The sequence below is a fragment of the Sinocyclocheilus rhinocerous genome, unplaced genomic scaffold (assembly GCF_001515625.1).
Source record: "Sinocyclocheilus rhinocerous isolate Xijiao unplaced genomic scaffold, SAMN03320098_v1.1 scaffold111, whole genome shotgun sequence".
Lineage (NCBI taxonomy): Eukaryota > Metazoa > Chordata > Actinopteri > Cypriniformes > Cyprinidae > Sinocyclocheilus > Sinocyclocheilus rhinocerous.
Genome location: NW_015642811.1, coordinates 1354287 through 1379738, shown reverse-complemented (window position 1 = coordinate 1379738; position 25452 = coordinate 1354287). Strand labels below are relative to the sequence as shown.

Below are 25452 nucleotides of genomic sequence, written 5' to 3'. Positions count from 1 at the left end.
GCGCGTTCCAGTATCGACGGAAAAATATAATAATGAGCAAAAATATGCCACAGTGGACCGGGTCTCACGCCGAACGGCTGCGCTGTTTCCAATGAATGCAGTAGCTAATGCCGAGTTCACACTGCACGATATTAACCCGATTTTTCACTCGCCGACAGGTTTTGCGAAATCGCCGACATCGGAGGCAAATCGGTGCTTGTTCACGCGAGTGACAGTCACGCAGTGTGAATTATCAAAGACGCGATCTGAGGGAATCACGTAGTTTTGCTGTATAGGCCTATAAAAATATTAAAATTACAAACACACAATAACATTTTAAGTTACTTCCATTTCTGAAGAAAAGAATGTAGGCCTAGTAATTGATGTTATAAATACACACTATAGGATATTTTAGTTCCCCTCACTTTACAACAAATCCTTTAAATTTAACCGTATCAGAACAGAATAAGAATTTAAAAATATATAATTCTAATGGATAAATATAATTGCAGTATATAATAATATATGCTTAGCAATAAACATGCCAAAACAAATTAATTTATAAAGAAACGTAAGGTAAAGTTGGGCTTACCTCTCTCAGGCACAAATCCAAATGTGTCCATATTCGCGATGTAGCCTATTTGAAGCTAAACTATTAGCCTTATTAGGTAAAGAAAATTTTTTTTTTTCTAAGAACTATGAAAACATTTCGCTTTTAATCTGTGTATTTAACAGCCTGGGAGACCTTCCCAGGGCAGTACCTTGACTCACCGACTAAAATCAGGGCGCCCACTATGGAGACCGCACCAGAGGTGAAGGGGCACAGTGACCGAGGTGGCCGGGCCGGCCCCCTCAGGCCCCCCCGTGGCGCCGACGCTGCGTGAACAGTCAATAGCAAATACTTAAACTGATAACAAAACATACTTGTTAGGTAGGCGTGGTTGACTCTTAACTTTTATAAAGAATATCTCTTTGGATTTGAGACTTTAGTCTTTGCAACTTTACAGATCTTCATGCGCCAAGAGCTTGTAACACTCCAAAGAGAAAGGAAAACTTGAAATCGCATCATATGACCCCTTCAAAGTTTGCTCTCCACAGGAGGAGACCCAGGGCCTGTTTCATAAAACAAGTTCACCAAATAAGACGGGCTTATTTCAGTTAGTCCGATTTATTTTAAACCAAATCAAATGACAATAAATCAGACTAACTGAAGAAAAAAAATTACAAAAAAAAAGAAAAAAAAAAAAGGGTGTAATGTGTTCAGAGGAAAAAATACCCTGGTTATATCAATACTGATATAATACAAATACCCTGGCCAATTGAGTGGACGAGTTAACCTCACATTTTGAGACATCTTCCTTTTTAAACTGGAATGAAATTGCTCGGTCAAAAATAACCAATTTCCCCTTAATAATAAACACTAGTACTAACATTGTTTTCACTTGCCCTGTAATGTTGGGGCAAGCTGTCATGTGTCAGACACATTTTGTTACTGTTAAAAAAAAGATACGGTTAAACATTTCCTTTTACTTTAAAAACCTCAATCGAATTAACTTCAGCTAAAAAGGAAATTACAGGCTGTTGAATGATATGACCAATGGTGTGACCTGTTAAACGTGTCCATTTCCTCTATAATAATAGTTGAAAGGTTTAATTTATACATTTAAAGAACATGTGGCATTATAAAACAAACTCACCCAAAGCATTTGTTAATCCTAAATGAAACCTTACACAGATGAATGGTCAGTTTTGAGACTTTGGCAATGTGATGCCAATGCAGTGGACCATTTGAAAATTCATCAGGTCATAAAATTATTTGTGCAGTTACCCAATGAGCCAGCAATACACCGACCCGGGGTGGCAGTAGAGGTAGTTGTGTCGTGTAGGGACGGATGCAGAGGAACTTCAACTCCGAAAAACCCTTTGCATGTTGATTGCTTCTCAGGACAGACCTAATGGATTTAAGCGGATAAGGGGACGGCTTTTCCCACAGGCCTAGAACCAAAACGCAGCGGAGGCGTGGTCAATTAAAAACCCTGGCAGAGAAAAACCCTTTCCAGTTACATCCCACAACTGTAATGAGGTACATGGCAGATAGAATTCTAGTAGCTGTAAACTGACAATTGAGAACAGGATTTCAGAAATGCCCTGGACCACGAAACCAGTCATAAGGGTCAATTTTTCAAAATTGAGATTTATACATTTGAAAGCTGAATAAATACGCTTTCCATTGATGCATGGCTTGTTATGATAGGACAACATTTGGCCGAGATACAACCATTTGAAAAACGGGTGCAAAAAAAAGTCAAAATACTGAGAAAATCGCCTTTAAAGCAGTCCAAATTAAGTTCTTAGCAATGCATATTACTAATCAAATTAAGTTAATATATTTACAGTAGGAAATTTACAAAATATCTTCATGGAACATGATCTTTACTTAATATCCTAATGATTTTTGGCATAAAAGAAAAATCTATTTTAAACCCATACAATGTATTTTTGGCTATTGCTACAAATATACCCCAGTGACTTAAGACTGGTTTTGTGGTCCAGGGTCACATATTGTTAAGCTGCATTTGATAGCTTGTCTTCAATATAAATTAAACTTTAGAAAGCAATGAATTAGGATGATATGAACATGTACGCACAAAATTAAAGATGACAAGATTAGGCCATTAGCAAAACTTTTATTTTCACAAGTATAAACAAATAAATAGAAACTAACTAAATTTAAGGTACACTAAAAGTATTATCCATCCCCCCCTCCCCAGACTCCCCGAACCATTTTCCATAATCTTTAAAAGGCAAAAGTGCACGTAAAACTTCTCCAGCCAGTGACGCTTTACACCCAATTCTTCAGAGTACAAGAATTAACATGTCTAGTCCTGAGAATCAGGAGTGCCTCCACCGGAGTCTTTTGCTTTTTTCTTATGAGGTTAAAAGCAAAACCTGAAGGAACAATCCTAAGATTGGTTCCCTCAGGAAAAGAAAAACCTCAAACCCGCTGCTCTACAATACCCTGGTCTTCTACGGCTCTTCTTCTTTAGCCTGAAACTACACAAAGACTGCAGGTTTCCCCCCCAATCCCCAGATATTCTTCAAAACATTCAATATGCCATTGCTACTACTGAAGTAATGGTCAAATTTTCATATGCTTCAACTTGGAAGATCAAATCTCTGACCAGTGAGGTTTTGAACAAAAAAAAAAGCAAAAGTTTATAAGCCCACAAACCCCCTCCCTCCCCATCCCAATACAATATATATCAATTTACAAACCACTGCAAATACTAGTTACACAATTGCATCGACGCAAGCACATCCATCCACTCCCATGTTATGGCTCAGTCTCAATTTTAGAAGAATCACAACAGCATACCTGAAAAGAGAGAAAGTGTTGCCCCTCCCCTCCCCAAAGCTACCAAATTCCAAACACTGACATTGGATTTGATTGAAATTTTAGTGCAAGTGTTATGTGCATGCCTATTTATGAAAAAGTGAATGCTTTTTCTACCCATACACAAGATTAAAATCAACTACATGTACTTAACTCAGCAGATAGCAGCAGAGCGATGCTCAATTAGCAGCAAATATATGACGAATGAGGTTGATTAGAGCGACTGGATGTTTCATCAGGCGGTTAGGGCTCTCCCAGACGACAAGACAATTTTGCTCCCTAAGTGAAATTGACCTAAGAAAATGAAGAATTGAAGAAGAAAAAAAAAGAAAAAAAAAAAAAGAAAAAGACACGCAGACACAGGACTTCAGTGAAAGGCTTCTGTGGTTTGGACCACGCTCTCAAGCGCACGATAGGGGGATTCGATCGCCATTCATTCAAGTGAAGACATTCACCAGGGCAACTGCTCTCACAGCCTTGCATTCAGATGCAGTTGAGAAGGCAGGGGGACAGACGGGTAATCTGAAACAAAGAGCTTCTACACACACAAACACTTCCACCACACCGACTGCAATACTAACTGTATGACTCCAAGGAGTTAAGAGATGTAAAAGAAACTTGGTGCACGAAGCATTAAAAACAAAAAAAAGGGAGTGTAGCTTCTGAAGCATTGGTGATTGATGTTACTGAAGTTTACAAAATGTTGCATGAGGATTCTTCAATCAAGTTTAAAGATTCAGACACCTGGTAACTACAGACTCCACAGGACGACATCATGTAACTTTCACCACACAGCTGGCTGATGAAATTTCTGCAGAAGAGAGAAAAGTGCAAAGCCCTCCCCACCCCAAACACATCTTTCCCAGATAACTTTCGGTTGTACAGCCAATTCCAAATGAAGCTGCACAGTTGCGCAGCTTTTCCCAGCCACTCTTAATTTGGAGTCTGGAGCACATTTGTGCAACAGCTGAACAGACTATTGCTATACATTTGTCAAGCAACTTTTTCCACCCTGCACAGTTGCGCAGAGCAGTGGCTGGGTAATTAATATTTTAAAAACATAGTACAGTTTAAAGTCTACTGTAGCACAACGAATTGTCCTGCCTGCCGAAGAATTCGGTGGAACTGGGTGATTTCGGGTCACAACTTCGGAGAGGTGGCATTCTTCACAAGGCTTTGTAAGATACTGCAAGACCAAAAATGGCAAAAACAAAGACCCCTATGCCCACCCTTTACAAACTCAATATAAATAAAAAAATTAAATCTACAAGAATCAGATAAAAGGGTAGGCTTATAGCCAAAGAGACTACAATTTAATGCATAAAGCATATCTTCAGGGTACATTTATATTTTGCCTTTCTTCCTTCGACCTGAGCACAGTTGTAGGACTGGACTGATCTGCCTCTCCAACTTGAACAGAGTTGACATCAAGCCCTGGCATCCAAGCTCTACAAAAAGCACCAAGCTTTACACTCACACCTGAAAAAGCATAGAGAAATACCCAAGAAAGCCCCACACATACCCCAAGAAACAAAATGCATACCAAAATATTTCAATCACAACAAGCTATGCATTTATTAACTGAAAATGGGAACAGTTACAGAATGTACACTTACATACAAATTACAAAGCTAATTTGTAATAAGTGCTCAACCACACATCTTACAATTGTAACACTATTAATGGAAAAAGGTTAGGAACAAATGGGCTTGCTTTAGTGACCTTACGTGACCAAAAGAGGCTGAAGTTGATTGATGCGAAAGCAAATCTTTACATACAATGTTAGGATGATATCTTCAGTTGAAAGCATTCAGGGACACTGCACACTGAAAAATGCAAAGGGGGAGGAAAAGAAAGCCTACACACATCCCCGCTCTTTAAAACACAAATGTAACCAAACAATAAGCAACTAATACAATTACTGCTTAGACACTTAACCGTCAAATTGTATTCAAGTACAATACAATGACAGACGAAAGCAAATGAATACCATATACATGAATACCCAATTACTTGCCATTAGAAAACGTTAAAAGCATCTTGGCCTCTATTGAAGTAGCTTTGCTCCTTAAGTGGGGGATGGGAGCAGATATTGGTTGGACCACCAGCTTTGTTCTTTGAGGGCTTGTTTCAATCTGTAAGAGTCAAAATTAAAGCAATCCTCCCCAGATCCACAAACCCCATAACACAATATCAATACATACAACCAATATCGATATACCATTCTATGAGACAAAAGAGTGCCATAATGATGTGTTAAATAATTTGAAGCGCTTGATTCCATGCCACGTTACCAAAGATGTAAACGCTGGTCTAGCTGCCATGGAAGGCTTGTAACGGGGCCACTCATCCACTGGCAGACACACTGGTGGTTCCTTGCCCCATACAGCGCTATTCAAGCCACTGCCACCCTTAAATAAAGCTGCTTTCACAAGCTGCAATGTCTAGGAAAAGATTAGGGTTAACGGCCCACACCCCTCCCACCCCGTTGCCCATGACATTCAATACTGGAAAATATGTAAGCAAGTATATGGTTCAATTCCAAACACGACTTAACAAATTCAATGAGGTACCTTCCTAAATCCCATCAAAGTAGAGGCTTTCCTTGTAGCTTTGTAAGAATCGTTACGGAGCAGTCAACAATTTGACTCTAAAAGGGTCCACACAACATCCTGGAATCCCTTTTGGTTCTATCGCTTCTAATGTGACCAGAGCCTGTGGGAAAGAGAACTCGAGAAACGCATTTGCCCCTCCCAAACCCCCAAAACACTGCAATAACATTACACCACCATTCAGAAACTGCATTTGCAAAATCTGTATGTTAATACTTTAACAACAGCGCATTTACTTTTACAAAAATACGCATTGCGTTTTCCTTTTTTTTTTTTATAAATAAAAAGGAAGCTGTTGCTTCAATTTAACATTAAAATTCATGCATGAACTCGTCAATTTTTACCCGCAGGCAATACGCAGCTGCCCTGGCATCATATGTCGGAATGACGCAGCGGGGGTGGCAGTAGAGGTAGTTGTGTCGTGTAGGGACGGATGCAGAGGAACTTCAACTCAGAAAAACCCTTCGGAGGTTGCTTCTCAGGACAGACCTAATGGATTTAAGCGGATAAGGGACGACTTTTCCACGGGCCTAGAACCAAAACGCAGCGGAGGCGTGGTCGATTAAGGACGGTCATCTCCACAGCACACTAATGCCATTCATCAGACTTGGCCAACAACAGGATAGACGACACACCGGAATTTCAAACACTGTCACTCACCACGCCTGAAAAGGAAAGAACAGAACTTCGCGAGCAAAAGTGTTCTGGAATGGAAACTACTGACATGACTTCAAAATTACACAGGATACCTCTACCCATACAAACCAAATGCCCTCTTCATGACTTTGCTATGGCGAAGACCCCAGTTACTCTCTGCTTGTGAGCCATCTTTCCTTCTCTGCTGTTGTTGGGACATTCATCTTTGGCTTGCTCTGATCTAGATCAGCTGAGCTCCCTCTGGTGGCGAAAGTTGTTCTGACGCTACTCTGCCTTGTGGACCTGGCTCCCCCATCTGGACACTGCTGCTGTCGCTGATCTTCGCCCTGCTCTGTGCCCTCTGATCCTCCCCTGGTTCCTCTCTGGTCCTGCCTGGCTCGCCATTTTGTCCTGATTCTCCCTGGTCCTGGCCTCTGCTGTAGATCTTTTCTTCCATCCGTTGTCATCTAAGCACTAGGTCGTTACTGGATAAATTAAACTCAGTCCATTTCTCCTTTCCTCCGTACTTCAGTCTTCCGCTGATATTTTTGGATCATGAAAAACAAGCTATGCTCCAATTTCACAGCTGTTACGCAACATGTGACTCAGTCCATAAAAGCGATCACTTAGGTGGGTCGTTCAAGCATTCAAAAGTGCGTCATCGTAGAGTATTAAAATGCTTCTAGGCTTATGAATTGATGGTCGAAATATTGGTTTTATGTATGGGGAAAAAAATTCAGAAATAAATAGACTGCGACTATAACCATCGTCCATATCTTCCAAAACTATAAACTCACTTGATGTTCAATTTTTTCCTAATAAAAAGCCAACAAGACGGGCTTTCTCCATTTTTAAAGGTTTCAAAAATAAATAAAAAGAGACTAATTTTCTGTTTGTCTGGATGTTTATCTTAGCGTTAAGATGTTACGGTTTTAAGACATAAAAAAAAAACGTAAGCTTTTTATTTTTTTTAAGAAAATCGACTGTAACCTTAGTCTTGTCAGATTTCGCTCCCACTAGATGGCATGTATCTGCGTGTTGTCTCGACCGCCATTTTGTTAACGTTGCTAACGCTGAGAATGAGAAAGTAAATATTGAAAAAAAACTTTGTCAAATCACTTCATAAAAACCTCGTTGAAAGAATATACTTAAAACTAGCTTAATAAAATAAGATAACATGGTCATAGCTGCCCTTTGCTTTAGCCAACTGGTTAAACATTACCTTTAGCTAACTTAGTAAAATAAGCGACAACGTTACATTTTCCGTTTCATAAATTACTAATTTCATCGTTTGTCTTTTCTATTAGAAACAGCTTAACGTTAGTCAATTATTTCTTAAAAAAAAAAAAAAGGCACTTTCACTTAAAAAAAAAAGCTTTCATCAAATCTTCTTCACGCTAATTGTTATTAGTAGAAAGCCTTAATATAGTCAACTGCAACAAAGTATACGAATAAGGGCGAAAAAAGTTGACAAAGAACAGTGCCTCTAAATTGTCATAAAAAAAATAAAACAGAATAATACGAAATCGCATCACCAGATCAACGAAACCTCCCTGCCTTCCTTAGCGCTCCAACCCGTCGACATGCGCTTTGTTGTGGCCTCAGTTTTTATAGGCCGCTGTGAGGCGCTCGGTTTCAGTTCCTTCCGCCGTGTGATGAAAAATAGTTCTTTGATTTTTTTTTTTTTTTTTATGTTTCAGAGCTATATAAACGAGATATGTTGCTATGAACATTCATGAATATTGTTATAGGTGAAAATGTGTATGCAATCAAAAACAAAATATCATGGTTTTATTATACATTGTGTATTAAACGTTGTGTAAACACCTCATATAAGACAGAAAGTCGAACTAGAAAGCAAAAGTTCACCAAATTTAAAAGCAAGTGACATGGGAAATTTTATAAAAGGAATTCCCCCACAATACACGCTTTAATGGTCACAGCTGCCCAGAAACTCAGGTTGATTCACAAACGCACTTTTCAAACAATTACGTCAGAAGCGCAGTGCGGAAGAATACAACATGGGTAATACAAGCCCCCTCTTTCAATCCGGCTCAAACCGGCTTTAGTGCACGGATCTTGTTTTCTTTTTACTGTAGTGCCCCAATGCGCATGCGTTTAACATTTTTGGACTAAATGCCAGAATGTTCTAGTTTAATCCAGATGGAAAGTTATGCGAAAACATTTAAGCTTTTTTTGGAGGTCAAGACATATACATTATACTTTAGAAGGTTAAATAAATGGCCCATCATGATAAATTAAGAGATTCTGACCAATGTTTTTGTTTTGATCTAGTCGTGAATTTAGGCTGTGTGAGTAAATGTGTGCTGTAACGTTATTTTTACTCACTTGTAAACCGCTTCCGATAAAAACGAATAAAGGTAGATTTACACTGAATTCAGAAGCTGAAATCTTATCTTTATCACACCGAAAGAGTGGGTGCGGGGCAAACGAGACCTCGAGCACGTCTCCTCTCTGGTATTTGTGCTGACGTTACATCGGGACAGTGTGAAGGGAAGGGGGATGGGCAACACGAATGCACTTAAAAAACACGAAATACCAGTAGATTGCCTGTTTATTTAATCATGGGCCAGTATAAACCTGTTTAGTGACGAATGCTTTCAGTGCTCATTTAGTAAACACCAATTAATCTGTTAAACGGTTTTATATTACACTGCAAAATAAACACAATCATTTTTGGGATTAAGTTTTTGCAATCATCAAAGTTAAGAAACAGTATTTAATCTCCCAAATTGATGTAAATGATACAACTTGTTTTTCATTCTTAAAGACTAATTTATTATTCTTGGCAGCTGTCGTCATTTGTGCGATAGCTTTTTGAAACGACTTCGCAGATTCGTCATCATCATACAGTAACTCTCCGACCCACTGCTGCTAGTATATCATTGTCTCGTTTTATTGCACTTCATCGTGCCATTTTGCGTCACAACACGACGTGTTATTTGTTTATTTTTCGTATATGTGACGAATGTGGAAACGTGTGGAAACACTTGCATATTTTGGGCCTGGGTTTTCATTTGAAAGTTGCCACTAGATGGCACCGGTCTCACATTAATCACATAACATTCTTAAAGTAAAGTCCATTTGCTCATGAATAGCCTAAATCCTATCAGTCCTCAGTGTTGGGAAGTAACTAGCCACTCACCGGTCTCGAGTCTCACGGAGGAGCTCCGGAAGGATAAAAGGGAGGAGTGACAACAGTGTCGGACGAGGGAAGCCAAACCCAGAGCGAGAGGGGGCTGAACGGAATAGGAATCCGACAGGGAGGCGGTTGGCGACACTACAACATGGCTGAAAACGCATTTAAACTTTGTTTTACAAGGATATGTAGCAGTACGAAGAGATAGGGGTGTTGGAAATGGAGGTGGAGTTGTTACCTTTGTACAAGAAGGAATAGGATTTAGAACAGTGCAGGTAAACAAGGAATATGAGTCGTTGGTGGTTGAAGTTTGGGTAGTACCGATACTCAAAAAGTGTACTTAAGTACAATACTCAAGTAAATGTACTTAGTTACTGTCCGCCTCTGCTAGTTACATGTAACTAATTACGTAATTTAATTACAAAATAAATGTAATTGTAATCAGTTACAGTTACTTAGAAAAAATTTGTAGGCCTAATTAAATTAGTTACTTATGAAAATGTTAACGATTACAAATCAGATTTTTTTTTCACACACCCAAATTTAATTGACTTCTTTCATAAATTGCATTGACTGCTCTAATATATGACACATCAATGTTTCAGGAGTTTAGGACACAGAACACATGCTTATTTGATAACGGTTTTATTTTCTATTTGGGTTTATGTATAGGGCCTATGTATTAGGCTACTTAAGATTAACTGTTTTTCCCCCCCAAGGCATTGTTAAAGGCCAGTGTTTCCAGTCATAACTATGCAAATATTTGATTTAAAAAACAATAGGCTATCATATCTACTAAACTATTTCTTGTTATGGTTTTAAATTTGTATTTAACCTCAGTATGATCTCAAAGCAAAAAGGGCCTGATTTTGTGGTAGTTGTGCTTTAAAATTAAATGATTATAATCTTAATTCAAGTGATGAAGGATTGTGAAAGTCTGACAGTAATCAGTGTTGATCAGTATACACTAAGGTTAACCCTGTCTGGTTTACATGTTTGAAAATGATTAACAGTTAAAAATTTGAAATTTAGAAAAGTAATCAAAGTTAATCAGTTACATTACTTTAATAAAGTAATTGAAATAGTTACACTACTTATTACATTTTAAATAGGGTAACTTGTAATCTGTAACCTTTGTAACGTAAAATTATTTCCAAAGTAACCTTCCCAACACTGTCAGTCCTGAATGAAAACCTTCAGCCAGTGAAATAATATATTAGTCTTAATTTTTTATTTAGTCTTTATTTATCAGATTCCATGTGTTTTGAACATGAGCATGAGAAATGGAAGTTGACTGATGCATATAGGCCTAATGTTTTATAGTTGGTGCATGTGCTAGGTTTTTAACGTTTTATCACCTTTTCGATGATGATTGGATTTCTGAAGTCATAAAAATGAATGCACAATAATAAAGTTATTAACAAAATGCCCATTTCAATTACACTTAGGCATTATAAAGCAAAATATGTTGTTTGTAAATGTGATAGTATATGTGACAAGAATGCCATATGAAAAGAAACAATTTGTCTATGCCTTTGAATATAAATGTCTTCCAATAAATCCATTGTGATGTAACTGATTAGACTTGTGAATTTCATTCACACCATTTTGTGTATGTAACCCAGATGCCATGTAATGCAATGTCCTTTCACCAAAGCCAATCGATTGTGTTCCAGCTGTGTTCTCCCCATGAGGGTGTGTTTTCACTGACTTCAATGTGGAGTCATTACATCAGAATCAGATGGATATTGGGTGACAGAAAGCCCTGGCAGCATTAAACTTGTTTTACTCCTGCTGCTCTAGCCTGGTGGAGAAACATCTGCTTGTGAAAGGATGCACTTTTGAATATATTTCTTTAGAAGATCATTCATTCTTCAGATTCCTGGAACTTTAACAACAAATTTTAAACAGACCACAAAACACTGCAAGGATCACATGCCCAAATCAGAGCTGAACAAATCATTTTCAGGAATTACAAGGGAGGCATCAACAGAGTAACATAGCTAAATACTGATAGTGTAGCAAGTATAAGAGATGGAAAGATACTTCACACCTGTGCGTGGCTCCTCAGAGGATGAGGTGAAAATGTACAAACATTACCATCCCATACCTCAACAGCATCCTCACAACCATCATTACCACCATGGATCACACAGGTATGTGCTTAAACTTTCTCTGGAGGATATGTACAATTAATTACAATTTTCATTGAAGCTACAAAATAAATATAAAAACCTTGAAAAACTTAAATGAAAACTAGAAATGTTGATTTGGCAGCTAACTGAAATAAAATAAGTTTAAGATCTTTAAAATAATTGTTTTAAATGGAAAAAAAAAGCCAAATAAAGAAAAAATGAATATGACAGAAGCATACAATAGAACTACTAAAACTAAATTAAAGGGGTCATATGATGCTGCTAAAAAAGAACATTATTTTGTGTATTTGGTGTAATGAAATGTGTTTATGCGGTTTAAGGTTAAAAAAACACATTATTTTCCACATACTGTACATTATTGTTTCTCCTCTATGCCCCGCCTTTCTGAAACGCATCGATTTTTACAAAGCTCATCGGTCTGAAAAGCGAGGTGTGCTGTGATTGGCCAGCTATCCAGTGCGTTGTGATTGACCGAATACCTCAAGCGTGTGACGGAAATGTTACGCCCCTTACCGTACTGTGATGCCCTGTCCGGCCGGAGCGACGACACAAAAACATGAAAACCCATTATAAACGAGGCATTCGTTGCATCCAGTCGGGACATAATTATGGATTATCAGAACAGAAGATTATTAGTCAGAACAGCCGGCATTGTAGTCTACTCTGGAGGGCTTGCGGCAACCACATGTGACGACCCCGGGCTGGACTTTTTATATAATAAATATAAAATAAATATTATATTTCCAGGGGCAGCAGATGCAAATGCCTTTCTATCTATCTATCTATCTACCTATCTATCTATCTATCTATCAGTGCATTTGTTTAATTACAAAAAGATAACAACCTTTCTTCCTTATTTTCTACTTTCTGCAATTATGATTAATTGAAACTATATGTCATTAGTATAGTGGGAAAATTGTACATTGTGGCCTGTAACAGAAAAAAAACTCAGTATATATGTATAGAAATATGTATAATATGTACATACCCAATTTATGGCTTTTTGTTTTGCATATTGCATTTTTTCTGAGATAATTACTGAGAATTGTTATTCAACACACTGAATCTCCCTACTGTTATTGTGTAAATGAGTAAATATATAACAAGAACAGATCACATATTGACATTATTTTCATTATTATTCATTTCAATTCCTTATGTAACCCCCTTTTAAATCAGTCACAGCTCTTCAAGCAGTCATGGAAAACACACTGATAAACAAACTCACCATCACCACGACAACCAGCATCACTTTTATCATCCCGCAAACCCTAAAATGTCTGGAGACAATCACAGCTTCTCTAAAAGGTCTTCCTCCAGCCTGTCCTCCTCCTCTTCCACTTCTTCATCTGCATCTTGGACCTCAGAGCCCCGCCCGGATGATGAGACGTATCTCATGCACAAACCCCAGCATTCCCTGTCCTGCTCCAACATCCCTGAGGTCCGAAGGAAAAGCCATGACAGAGAATCCGAGGACTTTGATTTTGATCAGAGAGATCAGAGGCACCGCCACAGCCTAGAAAACGCCATCGAACTGCTGCCTGGTTCTCAGCATGGACATCGGATGCCAAAACTCTCCCGGGGCCATAGCAAAAGCGAGGAGGGCCTTCAACAAAACAAGCACAAAGATGGTTACTCAGCAGAATCTCACTCCATGGATCATGGGCCACTTTACAAGACTGCAAGCCTGGGACAAAGCCTTGCCTTTGGGGGCAATAATGACAACATTCTAGGTGGCAGGGTGGTTCCCAAGAAGGCTGTTTCATCTATTCAGTTGCCCAGCAAAGGTATTCTGAAAAACAAAGATGAGCGACAGAAAGATGGAAACTTCAGGAAAGCGAAGTCTATGGAGGTGCTCTCCACCAGGGTGCACGTCACAGGAACATCCAAGCAGATCTCTATGGAAGCTGCGAGGGATAACTTTGTGAAAGGGAAGCTACAGTTCTCTGCATTTCTGAACGAGATCACCAAGCAGGTTATCAGTCCCTGTGCTCTTAGCTCTTTTGGCATAAATACACCAACGCCACCAAAATCTCCCAATGAAGAGCGCAAGAACCGCAGAGGCAAGCAGGAGAGTTTCATGCCGCCACCAAAACAGCAGCCCATCAGAGCTGAGAGACCAGATTCAGGAAAAACAGATTCAAGCTCACTCTCTCGATCCCATAAGAACAAATACCACAACCGAAACCTGACCAGCCCTCCACCGCCGCCCCACCGCCCTTCAAAAGCTGAAAGACAAGGGGCTGCTTCAGGTAAACAGCACCACAGGCAATATTCTCAGATGCCCACTGATGGTACCAGCACCAGCCCAGAAACTATCCACACCAACCTCTCGAAACACAAAGGGCGACATCAAAGTAGTCATGCCCTGTCCAGGAACTTCCATACTAAGCAGGTGAAGGGATCACCGCCGCCTCTGCGAGCCGCAGGGCTGGAGTCAGAGTCCCAGTCGAGTAAATCAACCACCAGTGCTAGTTCAGAGAAAAGTGACGGACCCAAACACATGGGACACAGGAGGCAGTCCAGTTCATTAAAAGACCAAAAAAGCAATTTTTTTATGTTTAACGTAATGTTTGGAGCAAAATATGGCCAGAACCTCTTAAAAATGTTTCTAGAAAACATTAAAATAAATAAATACATACATAAAATATGAAATGTACTGTTTTGTATTCCAATCATTTTATATGTAATAATTTATCACGTAAATTTGAGATGTGCGATGGATTTGTATTGATTGTGAAATAGATAGATTTTATTTAGTAATAAACATTTGATAAACATCAAAGTAGTCTAAATCTATACGATTTATATATATATATATGTATATAAACAATTTATTATTTACACAACTTATACAATTAAAAATATAAAAATGAAAAAATAAAGCTAATCAGCATGAGCAAATGTTGTTTTGTAATTATTGATACATTTAAACAACCATAAAAAATTTAGCAGTCCGTAAGATTTTTTTTTTTTTTTAAGAAATGAAAGCTTTTATTCACCAAAAAAAGTGATGGTAAAGGAGTTTTTACTGTATATTCTACTTCAAATAAATGCTGTTCTTTTGAACGTTTTCTTCATCAGAGAATCTTGGGGAAAAAAATGTATTACGGTTTCCACAAAAATATTAAGCAATACAAAATTTTTTCAGCTGTCATAATAATAACAAATGTTTCTTGAGCACCAAATCAGCATATTAGAATGATTTCCAAATAACATTTGAACAGTAGTGTATATATTCCATAAATTAAACAAACGTATTTATTTGAGCATTTTTTCCCCTTCACAAACACTTGGGCAACATAAACGAATGGATGACAATCAAAGAATTCAGTCAGCATCTGATTCTCTTTAGTAATTTTAATAAGTTGTAATCGGTACATGTGTTATTCTATAGCAAACACAGATCAGAAAGATCAAAATGAAGGGATAATTAAAATAAAGATTGAATTATTGATAGCCTTGGATTAACCTCTATGCTGGAAGCATGAGGGATACCCTTCATTGTGTCCATATCCGTTGATTAACACAATTGAACGAGATGAGTCATCAATCAATGGTCTTCTCTGGAACATATCACTTCAAAAATCAGTTTTCTATTTTCTGTCCTGTTCTGTCCTCTATTCACTGTTTCACCCCCTCTCTCTTCTCTCTTGCCCCTAGGATTCATCTGGCTCTGTGGACAGAGTTCAGTAAGTGGTTTCCCCCCTTTTTCTGATTGGTTAGTTCAGACTATTGATTTCGCTCTTAATCCAGAGCTTTCCCCCATTTTATTCTGCTCCGTGTCCTAAACCCTGCCATCCAGCCCGAGCCATATCGATTGCTTCTATTTTCATCTGTCATGTTCATCTGTCCAGTACACAGTTAGAGCAGAGTCATAGTATTTTTCTTTACAAATGATTTATGATATTGAGCTTCTGCAGAAACACAGCAGTTTACCTCCTGACATAGACAGATAAACACACTGATTTGTAATATATTGCAGGATGCTGGAGGAGTACAACAAAGAGCTACATGAGAAGCTGTTGCAGACGGTGGCATGCATTGAGAACATGGAGCCAGAATTGCAGTGTACCAAGACAGAGTTAGTCAGCTTCAAAGAGAAATACAGAAGATCAGCATCTAAACTCCATACATAATACTGTGAATAAAAACGTTTTTTAGTTCATAAAATGATAGCACTCATCTTTTATTCTCTGTTATGTATCATTTGCAGGCTACAGGAAAGCTATTCTGTTTCTCAGCAGACAAACGGTGTCTCGGAGCAGAAACTCAAAACTGCAGTAAGTTTAACACAAGTTGTAGAAGGCATTTTTCACAAAATGACTACAAAATAAACAGTTTTTTTTTTTTTTACAGTTTTAAATAGGTTAAAATTAGCTAACTAAACATTGTTTATTATTACACTGAAATGTAAATCTGTTCAATAGAACCATTACGATTTTTGTTGGATACAGCTGAAAAGGTCAAGATTCTGTGGTGGGACCAAATCATCATTTTGGGGGATAGATGTGAGATTTGTGCCTGACATAAATGGTTATATTAAATATAAAAACAAAGAATATGAACAACAAGAAAACACGGGTTGTTGCAAAAGATACACATACAGTACAATCAAAGAAGCTCTGTGTCGTGAATTGCTTTCTTAAGTTTCTTTATACATTTCTAATACATAAAGTGCACATCCGTAAAATATGATGGTACTCTTTTCAGGCCTTATGGCTACTTATTAAAGCACCTGCTTTCCCGTGCGCTGGGCTCTATAAAAATGCAAATTCACATCTGCTGAAATTTCAGTAGTGCTATACCAGCACCTGTGTTATATTTAAACAGTATTTTTTTTAACCTTATTTTGAAAGGTAGACAGCTTGGACTCAGAGAGGAAGTTCCTCATGCAGAGAATCGCAGATCTGACTAAACAGCTGGATACTGCTCAGAAGACCATCAGCTCTCTGGAAAACATCAATGTAACTGCAACCCACAGACAGATACAGCAAACTGATGTCTTCTGTTTTTTGCACAAACTAGTCAATTCCCCACAAAACTGCTTATATAGTACGCCTATAATATTATACATATGATTAACCTATGATATTTTATTGTAGTATAGTAGATGTGTATACATCACAGCAAATAGTCGCCAACCAATCAGCATTGTCGTGACATAATTTCTGCCCTGAACAAAGAGGGGGAAATATATAAATTTGTTAAAACAAATAAAATGCAACATTACTCACACTATAGCCAACCGGCAGGTTTATTTATAGTTGTGTCTGCACAATCAAGTATTTCAACATAAAAAAAACACAAATCACCTGTTGAAAAAAACCCAAAAGGTTAAAGGTTAACATCTTTCTCTCTTTAGGTTCCCTCATTGATTAGAGAGTTGTTGAAAAATCACTTTGACTCTCATGAAGCACTGGAGCACTTCTTATGTCCTCAAACATCTCTACGCCAAACAGATGGTGACCAATCAGAGAGGGTGCAGGAGCTCAGAAACAACCAACCATTTGGTGGAAAAGGGGATGTTTTTGAATGGCCACAGACTGGACACACATGCTCAGGTGCCAGACAACAGCCTGCCACAGCCTTTCTGCCATGGAAACATGATCACGATCCATGGGCAGGGCCAGGGCAACTTGTGACTAAAAGAAGTGACTCACAACTTCCTTTTACTTTTACTAATGATGTGCCAATCCACAAAACGATGGCCAGATACAAAGGCCCCAAGTCATCAAGTGCACCAATTAGCCATGAACACAGAGATCCACTTCATTCCCTCAAACCCATATAATCTAGATGAGATGAGGCTCAGCAGACAGACAGGTAGAGAAGGAACTGTCACTGTGGGGAAAGAGCCCACTGATGTCAGCTATCTTACAGCTCAAAGGATGCTGAATGAGTTTTTGAACCAGATTCCTCCTCCAGCGCATGATGGTGAAGGGAAAGATGCAGCAGAACTAACAGAAGGGAAGCAGTAACATTTAATTTGACATCTTTTGGTAAACTGTATAGGAAATTTCTAACATCTCCCGTTACCAATATTGCAGCAAGGATGCAAATAGCTGTGGCTCTGATGGCTCTGGTATTTGTGAAATACACTTAATTTCTAGCTTTACAAGTACAATTACTGTATTTATATACCATCTGGTTTTGTGCTATATCCATTAAAACATTTAGTTTTCTGGTTTCCTACTTTCATTTGTAGTTTAATACATATGCAAAAGGTATCCTGTGGCTCAGTGGTAGAGCATTGAGTTAGCAGTGCAAAAGGTCGTGGGTTCGATTCCCAGGGAACACACATACTGGTAAAACATGTATAGCCTGAATGCACTGTGAGTCAAAGCGTCTACTAAATGCATAAATTATTATCCTCAATATTAGTGTTTTTATACCTGTGTGCACTTTTTGCCCTGGATATTGTGAAATATTTAAAGATTGGTTAGAAATAAAATAATATAGCTAGATATTCATATTATTTTATAACTAACCAAATTTACTGTCAATGAGCTGTTCGGGAAGGTATAGCACTCTCAGTCTTTTATCTTTGAGTGCTTAATATTTGCCTGTATAAAATTAAAATTAACCTGGAGAGTGTATTTTATAGAGTGTATTTATTGTATACTGTGACATTTAGGAAAGTTTGAATTGTTGTTTTTGTGAAATCTAATAGCTAATAGAATATTAGTTAGTTTCTGCTAGAAAAAAAAAAAAAGCCACATAACCATGTACATTTATTATAGAATATCCTTGTATTTTTATTTTAAATGTATTAATAAAGTCTTGTGTGCTAATTTGCTCTACATTTGGGAGTGGTTTATATCTGTCTTAGTCAATTCAAGGGTGTCTTTATATCCATATAAAACACAGTGTGACATCCAATTGTCAATCAATTACTTCGACCGATTTCAAATTAAAATTAAGTCAGCATCACATGCTCATCATAACACAATTAATACTGCTTTGTTATATTTCACATGACCCACTCCTGATTATATATTATACAGCATCTATATTCTGCATAGTCAGCATTAAAAACACACACACACGCACACACACACACACTTCCTATTATAGACACATTAACACTCACATTTGAGCCAGCAAACACAGACAGCCGGCAGTGACACAACACTATGATGTCTGCAGAGTCTCTAACCCATCCCTAGATTGGCCTGCAATGGAATATGAATTATATATTTTATATCATATCATATCCTAAAATGTTTAAATAAAATGTTAGAATTTGGCATTTTTGCTACTACATTTTTAATATCTGGGCCATTTTTATCTCTCTTAGTGTGTTTTTGCCATAAACTGTGTCCTCATTTATGAGTCTTCATTTATTTTTGACCCTGCTGTATACACTGAGGCTCACAGTAATGCATCACATTCTGTCACGCCTGTTTTCTTCTCCATTCTTTTCAGTTTCACGGTTTCTCAGTCCATTAAATGGCACACTTTGCGTCAAACCCCTCCCTCTGGCACTCTTCTGGACTTGTTGACCAAGGGCAGGTTTGCTTAGAGGACACTGGCCTGGATTCTCATTGGTGGAATTGATCTAATAGGATCAGACATGACAGGAGATTATGACACTCAAGACATAATACTCTATATCATATTTTTAAGACCTAATCAAAATGGCTGCCAAACTGTAGGAGGCATATTGAAGGCTCATGGTCTGAAAGAAAGGGCACTCAAAGTTCTTGAAGGTAAAAAATATTTTTTTCTTCTGCTAAAATCAGATGATCTTGGGGACAACTTAAAATGTCATTTTAATTCAACATCAAAACCATTTTTTTGTCCCACGTCCTTGTATCAGTTATTGAAAGTATTATGGAGATGATTTCCAAAGTGATACCGGATTGTTCCTTGTTATTAGAAGTAACAGAACCTGATGGGAATTTACCTGAGAATGACTGATTTTTTTTGCTGTGCTGGATACTGATACTGATACTGCATGACCTCTATTAAATTCCTCTTCTGCAATCTAAACTTCTCTCTCTCCTCTATCCTACACTTCTTCCTATGCAGCATGGTGTTGTTAAAAATAAAGTTCCCCTTCCAAAAGAGGGTGCGTCTGGCCCAGGGTCTATGGCTGCTTTCATGGGTGGCCATGTTCTCTGGAGCCATCACCTTTGCTATGGGAGTCTTCCTCAAAACTGAGCTACATCGCAGATCAGAGGTAATCAAACTTTTCTTAATTAGAAAACAGTAATAGAACCTGAAATTGAAGAATGTGATGTACAAATGCATCCCTAGATACATGCTTGTTTGCCAAAAACATAAATGGAAACATAACGAATTGCAGTGCGCAGTGTGTCTGTCATTATAGTCCATTAGGATCTATAAAGTGTGTGAGAGGATAATCAGAAATGCACTGCTTAACGGTTTTTAGAAATGTTTTACTAAGTAATAGGGGGCAGTCGTGGCTTAATGGATAAGAGTCGGACTTGTAACCCTAAGGTCGCGGGTTTGAGTCTCAGGTCTGGCAGGGATTGTAGGGAGTAGGCAGGGTGGGGGGAGTGAATAACCAGCGCTCTCTTCACCTTCAATACCACGACTGAGGTGAGACCCTTGATTAAGGCACCGAACCCCCAACTGCTCCCCGGGCGCCGCAGCATTGTTGGGTGTGTGTGTGTGTGTTCACTGCTGTGTGTGTAAACTTGGATGGGTTAAATGCAGAGCACAAATTCTGAATATGGGACGCCACACTTCACTCACTCACTTAATATTTACTTAATGGTTTGCATATATTATTTATTTGACACAATGAATAAATTACTATTATATTTACAATACTACAACAATTACTCCTTTCATTTATACTGTCAACACCAGTGTAACAGGCCTAAACTTTGTCTTGTTGAGAGGAATAATCTCACATAATCTGAGGATTGGCACTCAGATAATGTCCTGTAGTGTGCACCACTACCTGAGCCTGTATCTATAATGAAGTCAATAAACCTCACAATGAAACCTGATAATTAAATTAAATTAAATTCAATTAAATTCAAGTTTATTTGTATAGTGCTTTTCACGATACAAATTGTTGCAAAGCAACTTTACAGCAAATTAAGTTTCTACAATATTTAGTGGTAGCTTATCAGTGGTGACTGTCAGTTAATGTGAATATGGCAGAAATGTACGGAAAAATCAATTAAAGACGTAATCAAACAGACGATGAACACTATTAACAGCAATTAATGAGTGAAAAGAGCATTGTGGAAAGAAATTAAGGATTTAAAAAAAAATCCTTCTGTTCAACAGGTGTGGGATAATTACAAGGTCTACAGTATGTAACATAACAATAGGTAACCTAAAACTTTTGATGATGTCTGTAGGTTATATGTAGATGCAGGAAGAACTGAAGTTGCTTAATGGTTTCCTGTAGCTGAAACAGTAAAGTATGGTGCTAGCAACATTATGGGTTCAATTCCCAGGGAAACAAGAACTGTTAAAATGTAAATATATACCATTAATGCAATGTAAGTCGCTTTGGATAAAAGTATTGTCAAATGCATTAATGAAATGTAAATAGTAGGTGAAGCCGTTTTCTTATACTGATTAATTTACAAATTCAAGTTTTCAGTTGAAGCATCAGCCTTTAGTAAAGAGAGTAAACATGGGTCTGGGCCTGATTATATGTCAGCAATATTGAAATGAATGAATTAATGAATAAATCTGGCATTTCAGAGGCCTTTTGTATACTAGACAATACTTAATTCAAACAAATATTTCCAAAGGCAGGACAACATAATGTACTGAAGTATAAAATCCAAAGAATAGAAAGAATTTGGTATTGAACTGAATTGCAGGGTTTCAAGTCATACATATTTCTCTTAATGAACTTTAAAGTAGTTATCTGATGTTCTATACCTCTACAGGATACAGACACACCAGGCCATTGTTTCCAGAAGGAGACTATTGACCGTTTACAGATTGAGTTCCAGTGCTGTGGTAATACTAACTACAGGGACTGGTTTGAGGTGCAGTGGATCAGCAACCACTACCTGGACTTCACATCCAAAGAAGTGAAAGAGTGAGTCCAAAAATCATAGATAAACTCACGCTCCTGCTCTCTCTCCTGAATGTGACGGGTGAAGGGTGAATCAGAGGTATCAATAGTTAGGCAATACCCACATCTCAAAATGCTTTCTTTTAGCTTCTAAGGTGAATCAGAATTTAGAACGTTATATTCCGAAACCATCACCAAATGAACCTGATGCATTGATCAGAAAGTCAATAAAGAGAGCTGCAGAATCAATAGTGTAACAGAACTAGAAAAATTATATATAGTCTTATGTTTCTGTCTATTCCATTCTGGCGACAGTCGTGTGAGGAGTAACGTAGATGGCCGATATCTGCTGGATGGGGTCCCATTCAGCTGCTGTAACCCTGCCTCCCCCCGACCCTGTATCCAGTACAGTCTCCTGGACAACTCTGCCCATTACAACTACGAGTACCAGAGTGAAGAGCTGAACCTGTACAACCGAGGTTGCCGCCAGGCCCTTGTCAACTACTACATGGGTTTAATGAACACCATCGGCCCTTGCGTACTATTTGATTTCCTTCTCCAGGTATGAGCTAATTAATGGCTTGAATGAGTAGTAATTACAGGCCACTGATCCTCCTAGTCCAAATAGAAAAAATAATTTGCTTTTCCGTGTCATGGCTTCTCTCAGGAATCTCCTATGGGCATTTATAATTGAAGTTTGTGATTTATGAGTAAAATAAGATTTGTATTAGACTTTTGTGTTTTGTTCTCCAACATAAATTATTCATGTGAATTCTGAACACCCTAATTTAATATAAGTTGCTTGGAAAATGCTATATAAGGACTACAATTGTTGTCAGCAAAACACTACCATTCAAAAGTTTGGGCTCAGCAAGAGTTTTGCATGCATTAAATTAATCAAAAATGACATTTATAACTTTACAAAAGATTTATATTTCAAATAAATGCTGTTTGTTTGAATTTTCTATTCATCAAACAATCCTGACAAAAAGTATCACGTTTCCACAAAAATATTAAGCAGCACAACTACTTTCAACACTGACAATAATAAGAAATGTTTCTCGAGCACCAAATCAGCATATTAGAATGATTTGATCATGTGACACTAAAGACTGGACTCTGGAGCAATGACAGCTTTGCCATCATAGGAATAAATGACAATTTAAAGTATATTAAAATAGAAAATAGTTGTTTTAAATTGCAATGTAATTTGTAAATCGTAATAAAATTTTACAATATTTCTATTTTTACTGTATGTTCTTTATTTCAGTATTTTTACTGATCGAATAAATGCATCCTTGGTAAGCATAAGAGACTTATAAACAAAAAATCTTACTGACCCCAAACTTTGAATGGTAGTTCTGAAGAAATTCAACAATTTAGAAATGAATGCTGTAATTTATGTTGAATCATGATAACTACAGAACTTAATTTACTCATGGCAACTCATGGTAAATGGGAACTCATAGCAAATTAACCTACAAACTGACGTCAGAGGATCATTATGAATGTTTTGGAGGACTCCCCCAAATAACAACATGATTTTAAGCGTCAACCTTGAATAACACATTGTATAATCTAATGCGCTCAACACATCGAACTGTTCACACACTCATCACTGAATATTGACACATTTCCGGAACGGCTGGCAGTATGGTTGTGAACTCAAAGGTGTCAATATTCATTATTTAAGGATTAAAATAACTTTAACCCAAAACCACATCACGTTCTCAGCTTTTATAACAGTCACAGCTTTGTAACACTAACCGCATGATTAGTTGCTTCTCATACACTAATCCAATAGACAGCAAACCAACGTCTGCTGTGAGAACCAGGAAAAGTAGGTTTGCTTTGCTATCTACAAAGTGTGATATTTAACATGGCATACTATCAGTTGTTACTTCATAAATTCAAGTGTAGTTTGTTGTTGTTCGGGCCCCATAAGTTATAATACAGTGGTTATAATACAGGGGAACAAAAATGTTTTGTAAAGGAGGAAATTAAATACTCTTAAAAAAGAAAATGAAAACCAAAAATGAAAATGCGGTTACCATTTGCATCATTATAAACCTCTATGGCTTTCTTTCTTCTGTGGAACAGATTAAAAAAAAAATATATATAATAATCTCAGTGTTTTGTTGCCCATACAATGAAATTTAGGGTCCGAATCCGATGTTGTTTTGGACCCCAATGTTCTTGAGAATATCATCTTTAGTGTTGCACATGAAGAGAGAAATTCAGACAGGGTTGCAATGACAATGAGGGTGTATAAATGACAGAATTTTCATTTTGGGCTGAACTATTACTTTAGGAAGATTCTTTAAGAAGAGCTACCTGAAGAAAATGTCTTAAAGGAGCTTGAACTCTGACCTCTATATCTCTTCTGCCTTCAGATGACCATTCTGGTGAGTCTGCGCTATCTGCAGACTGCAATGGAGGGTGTGATTGGACAGGAGAATGTGGAGATCGAGACAGAGGGATACATCCTGGAGAAGGGAGTGAAGGAGACATTGCTGGAGACTAAAGAAAAGATGAAGAAGTTCCTCCAGTTTGCTCAGGTGGGCGACGCATCCGCTGCGACCCCGGACACACAGCCAGAGGCAGAAAAGCCAGCCACAGCCTAAAAGACCAAGTGTGATTGTTTATAATGAATGTTAATGTGCACATGAGTGCTAACTGCCCTTGATTATCATCATCCAAAGGGATTACATAATCATAATTGCAATGTAACATTGTTACTTCATTATATTGTTAAATGAAGTCAAAAATTTGAGGTAAAAACCAGTAACCTCTCAAAACACTGGAAACTGTTAATGCAAATCCTGACAATACCAAAATACCCCTTTGACAATTATATATAAAGTGAAGATGTATAAAGAAGAGTTAAAGCAGAAAATTCCAAAGGAAATGAAGGCAATGAAATAGTACATGTGGTCTGTAGATGTTTTGCTGCTTCATGCTTTGCTTAAATAGACAAAAATAAAGAGGTGAAATTGCAAAAGATGCATGCGAAAAATAAAGATTTGAGTTTTTAACTGAACTATGAAGTCATGTGGTCATTGTGAACGTTCATCAAGTGCTTATTTTTGTTTTTCACTTTTTTGTTGAAATGTGTTTTTCATTTGGACACTTCTTACCTCACACTAGCCTGATCTTAACTTCCCTTGTTAAATGGTGTAGTGGTAAATCTATTTCCTCTTCTTGCCTATGCAGTGAGAGAAAGACAAAGTGAGAGTGCGAGAGAAATGAATAGGATTACGCTGAGCAAATGCAGCAGGCCATTTTGTTTGGTGTCCTGTTCTGATACCTGAAATCTCTTTATCCCTTTGATGATGGTTAATACTATGACTGCTGCCAAAGCACTCACACACAAAACATTAGGCCAACACAAGAAATACAACTGTGTCATGCCTCTAGTTACTTATTAAAAGCAGTTAGTTTTGCACTAGTGATCATAATTTCAACTTGTTTCAATGGATTGGTCATTCCAGGAATTT

General features: G+C 37.7%; 3 protein-coding genes across 3 annotated transcripts; all 3 read left to right on the top strand.

Annotated features, from left to right (window-relative positions):
• Positions 1–11556: 11556 nt before the first annotated feature.
• LOC107756431 (serine/arginine repetitive matrix protein 1-like) lies at positions 11557–14590 on the top strand. The gene is made up of 2 exons (XM_016573531.1): positions 11557–11937; positions 13117–14590. The coding sequence occupies exons 1-2, from the start codon at positions 11816–11818 to the stop codon at positions 14588–14590; spliced, it is 1596 nt and encodes a 531-aa protein (XP_016429017.1). The 5' UTR covers positions 11557–11815.
• Positions 14591–15609: 1019 nt separating this feature from the next.
• Positions 15610–18125, top strand: LOC107756445 (uncharacterized). Its single transcript, XM_016573550.1, has 5 exons — positions 15610–15629; positions 15923–16051; positions 16154–16220; positions 16797–16904; positions 17303–18125. Exons 2-5 carry the CDS (start codon positions 15924–15926, stop codon positions 17729–17731), a joined length of 732 nt encoding a protein of 243 aa, XP_016429036.1. The 5' UTR covers positions 15610–15629; position 15923; the 3' UTR covers positions 17732–18125.
• A 1424-nt stretch (positions 18126–19549) lies between these two features.
• LOC107756430 (peripherin-2-like) lies at positions 19550–24985 on the top strand. The gene is made up of 5 exons (XM_016573530.1): positions 19550–19649; positions 19972–20151; positions 21812–21979; positions 22271–22517; positions 24349–24985. Exons 2-5 carry the CDS (start codon positions 19973–19975, stop codon positions 24577–24579), a joined length of 825 nt encoding a protein of 274 aa, XP_016429016.1. The 5' UTR covers positions 19550–19649; position 19972; the 3' UTR covers positions 24580–24985.
• Positions 24986–25452: the final 467 nt, after the last annotated feature.

What these genes read in the sequence shown, in the direction of transcription:
- LOC107756431 (XM_016573531.1), top strand. Translation starts at nt 11,816, where the DNA reads ATGGAAAGATACTTCACACCTGTGCGTGGCTCCTCAGAGGATGAGGTG. An exon ending in TACCACCATGGATCACACAG is followed by an intron (nt 11,938 to 13,116) that starts GTATGTGCTTAA and finishes CTTTTAAATCAG; the next exon opens with TCACAGCTCTTCAAGCAGTC.
- LOC107756445 (XM_016573550.1), top strand. Translation starts at nt 15,924, where the DNA reads ATGCTGGAGGAGTACAACAAAGAGCTACATGAGAAGCTGTTGCAGACG. An exon ending in AGCAGAAACTCAAAACTGCA is followed by an intron (nt 16,221 to 16,796) that starts GTAAGTTTAACA and finishes TTATTTTGAAAG; the next exon opens with GTAGACAGCTTGGACTCAGA. An exon ending in GCTCTCTGGAAAACATCAAT is followed by an intron (nt 16,905 to 17,302) that starts GTAACTGCAACC and finishes TTCTCTCTTTAG; the next exon opens with GTTCCCTCATTGATTAGAGA.
- LOC107756430 (XM_016573530.1), top strand. Translation starts at nt 19,973, where the DNA reads ATGGTGTTGTTAAAAATAAAGTTCCCCTTCCAAAAGAGGGTGCGTCTG. An exon ending in ACATCCAAAGAAGTGAAAGA is followed by an intron (nt 21,980 to 22,270) that starts GTGAGTCCAAAA and finishes TTCTGGCGACAG; the next exon opens with TCGTGTGAGGAGTAACGTAG. An exon ending in TATTTGATTTCCTTCTCCAG is followed by an intron (nt 22,518 to 24,348) that starts GTATGAGCTAAT and finishes TTCTGCCTTCAG; the next exon opens with ATGACCATTCTGGTGAGTCT.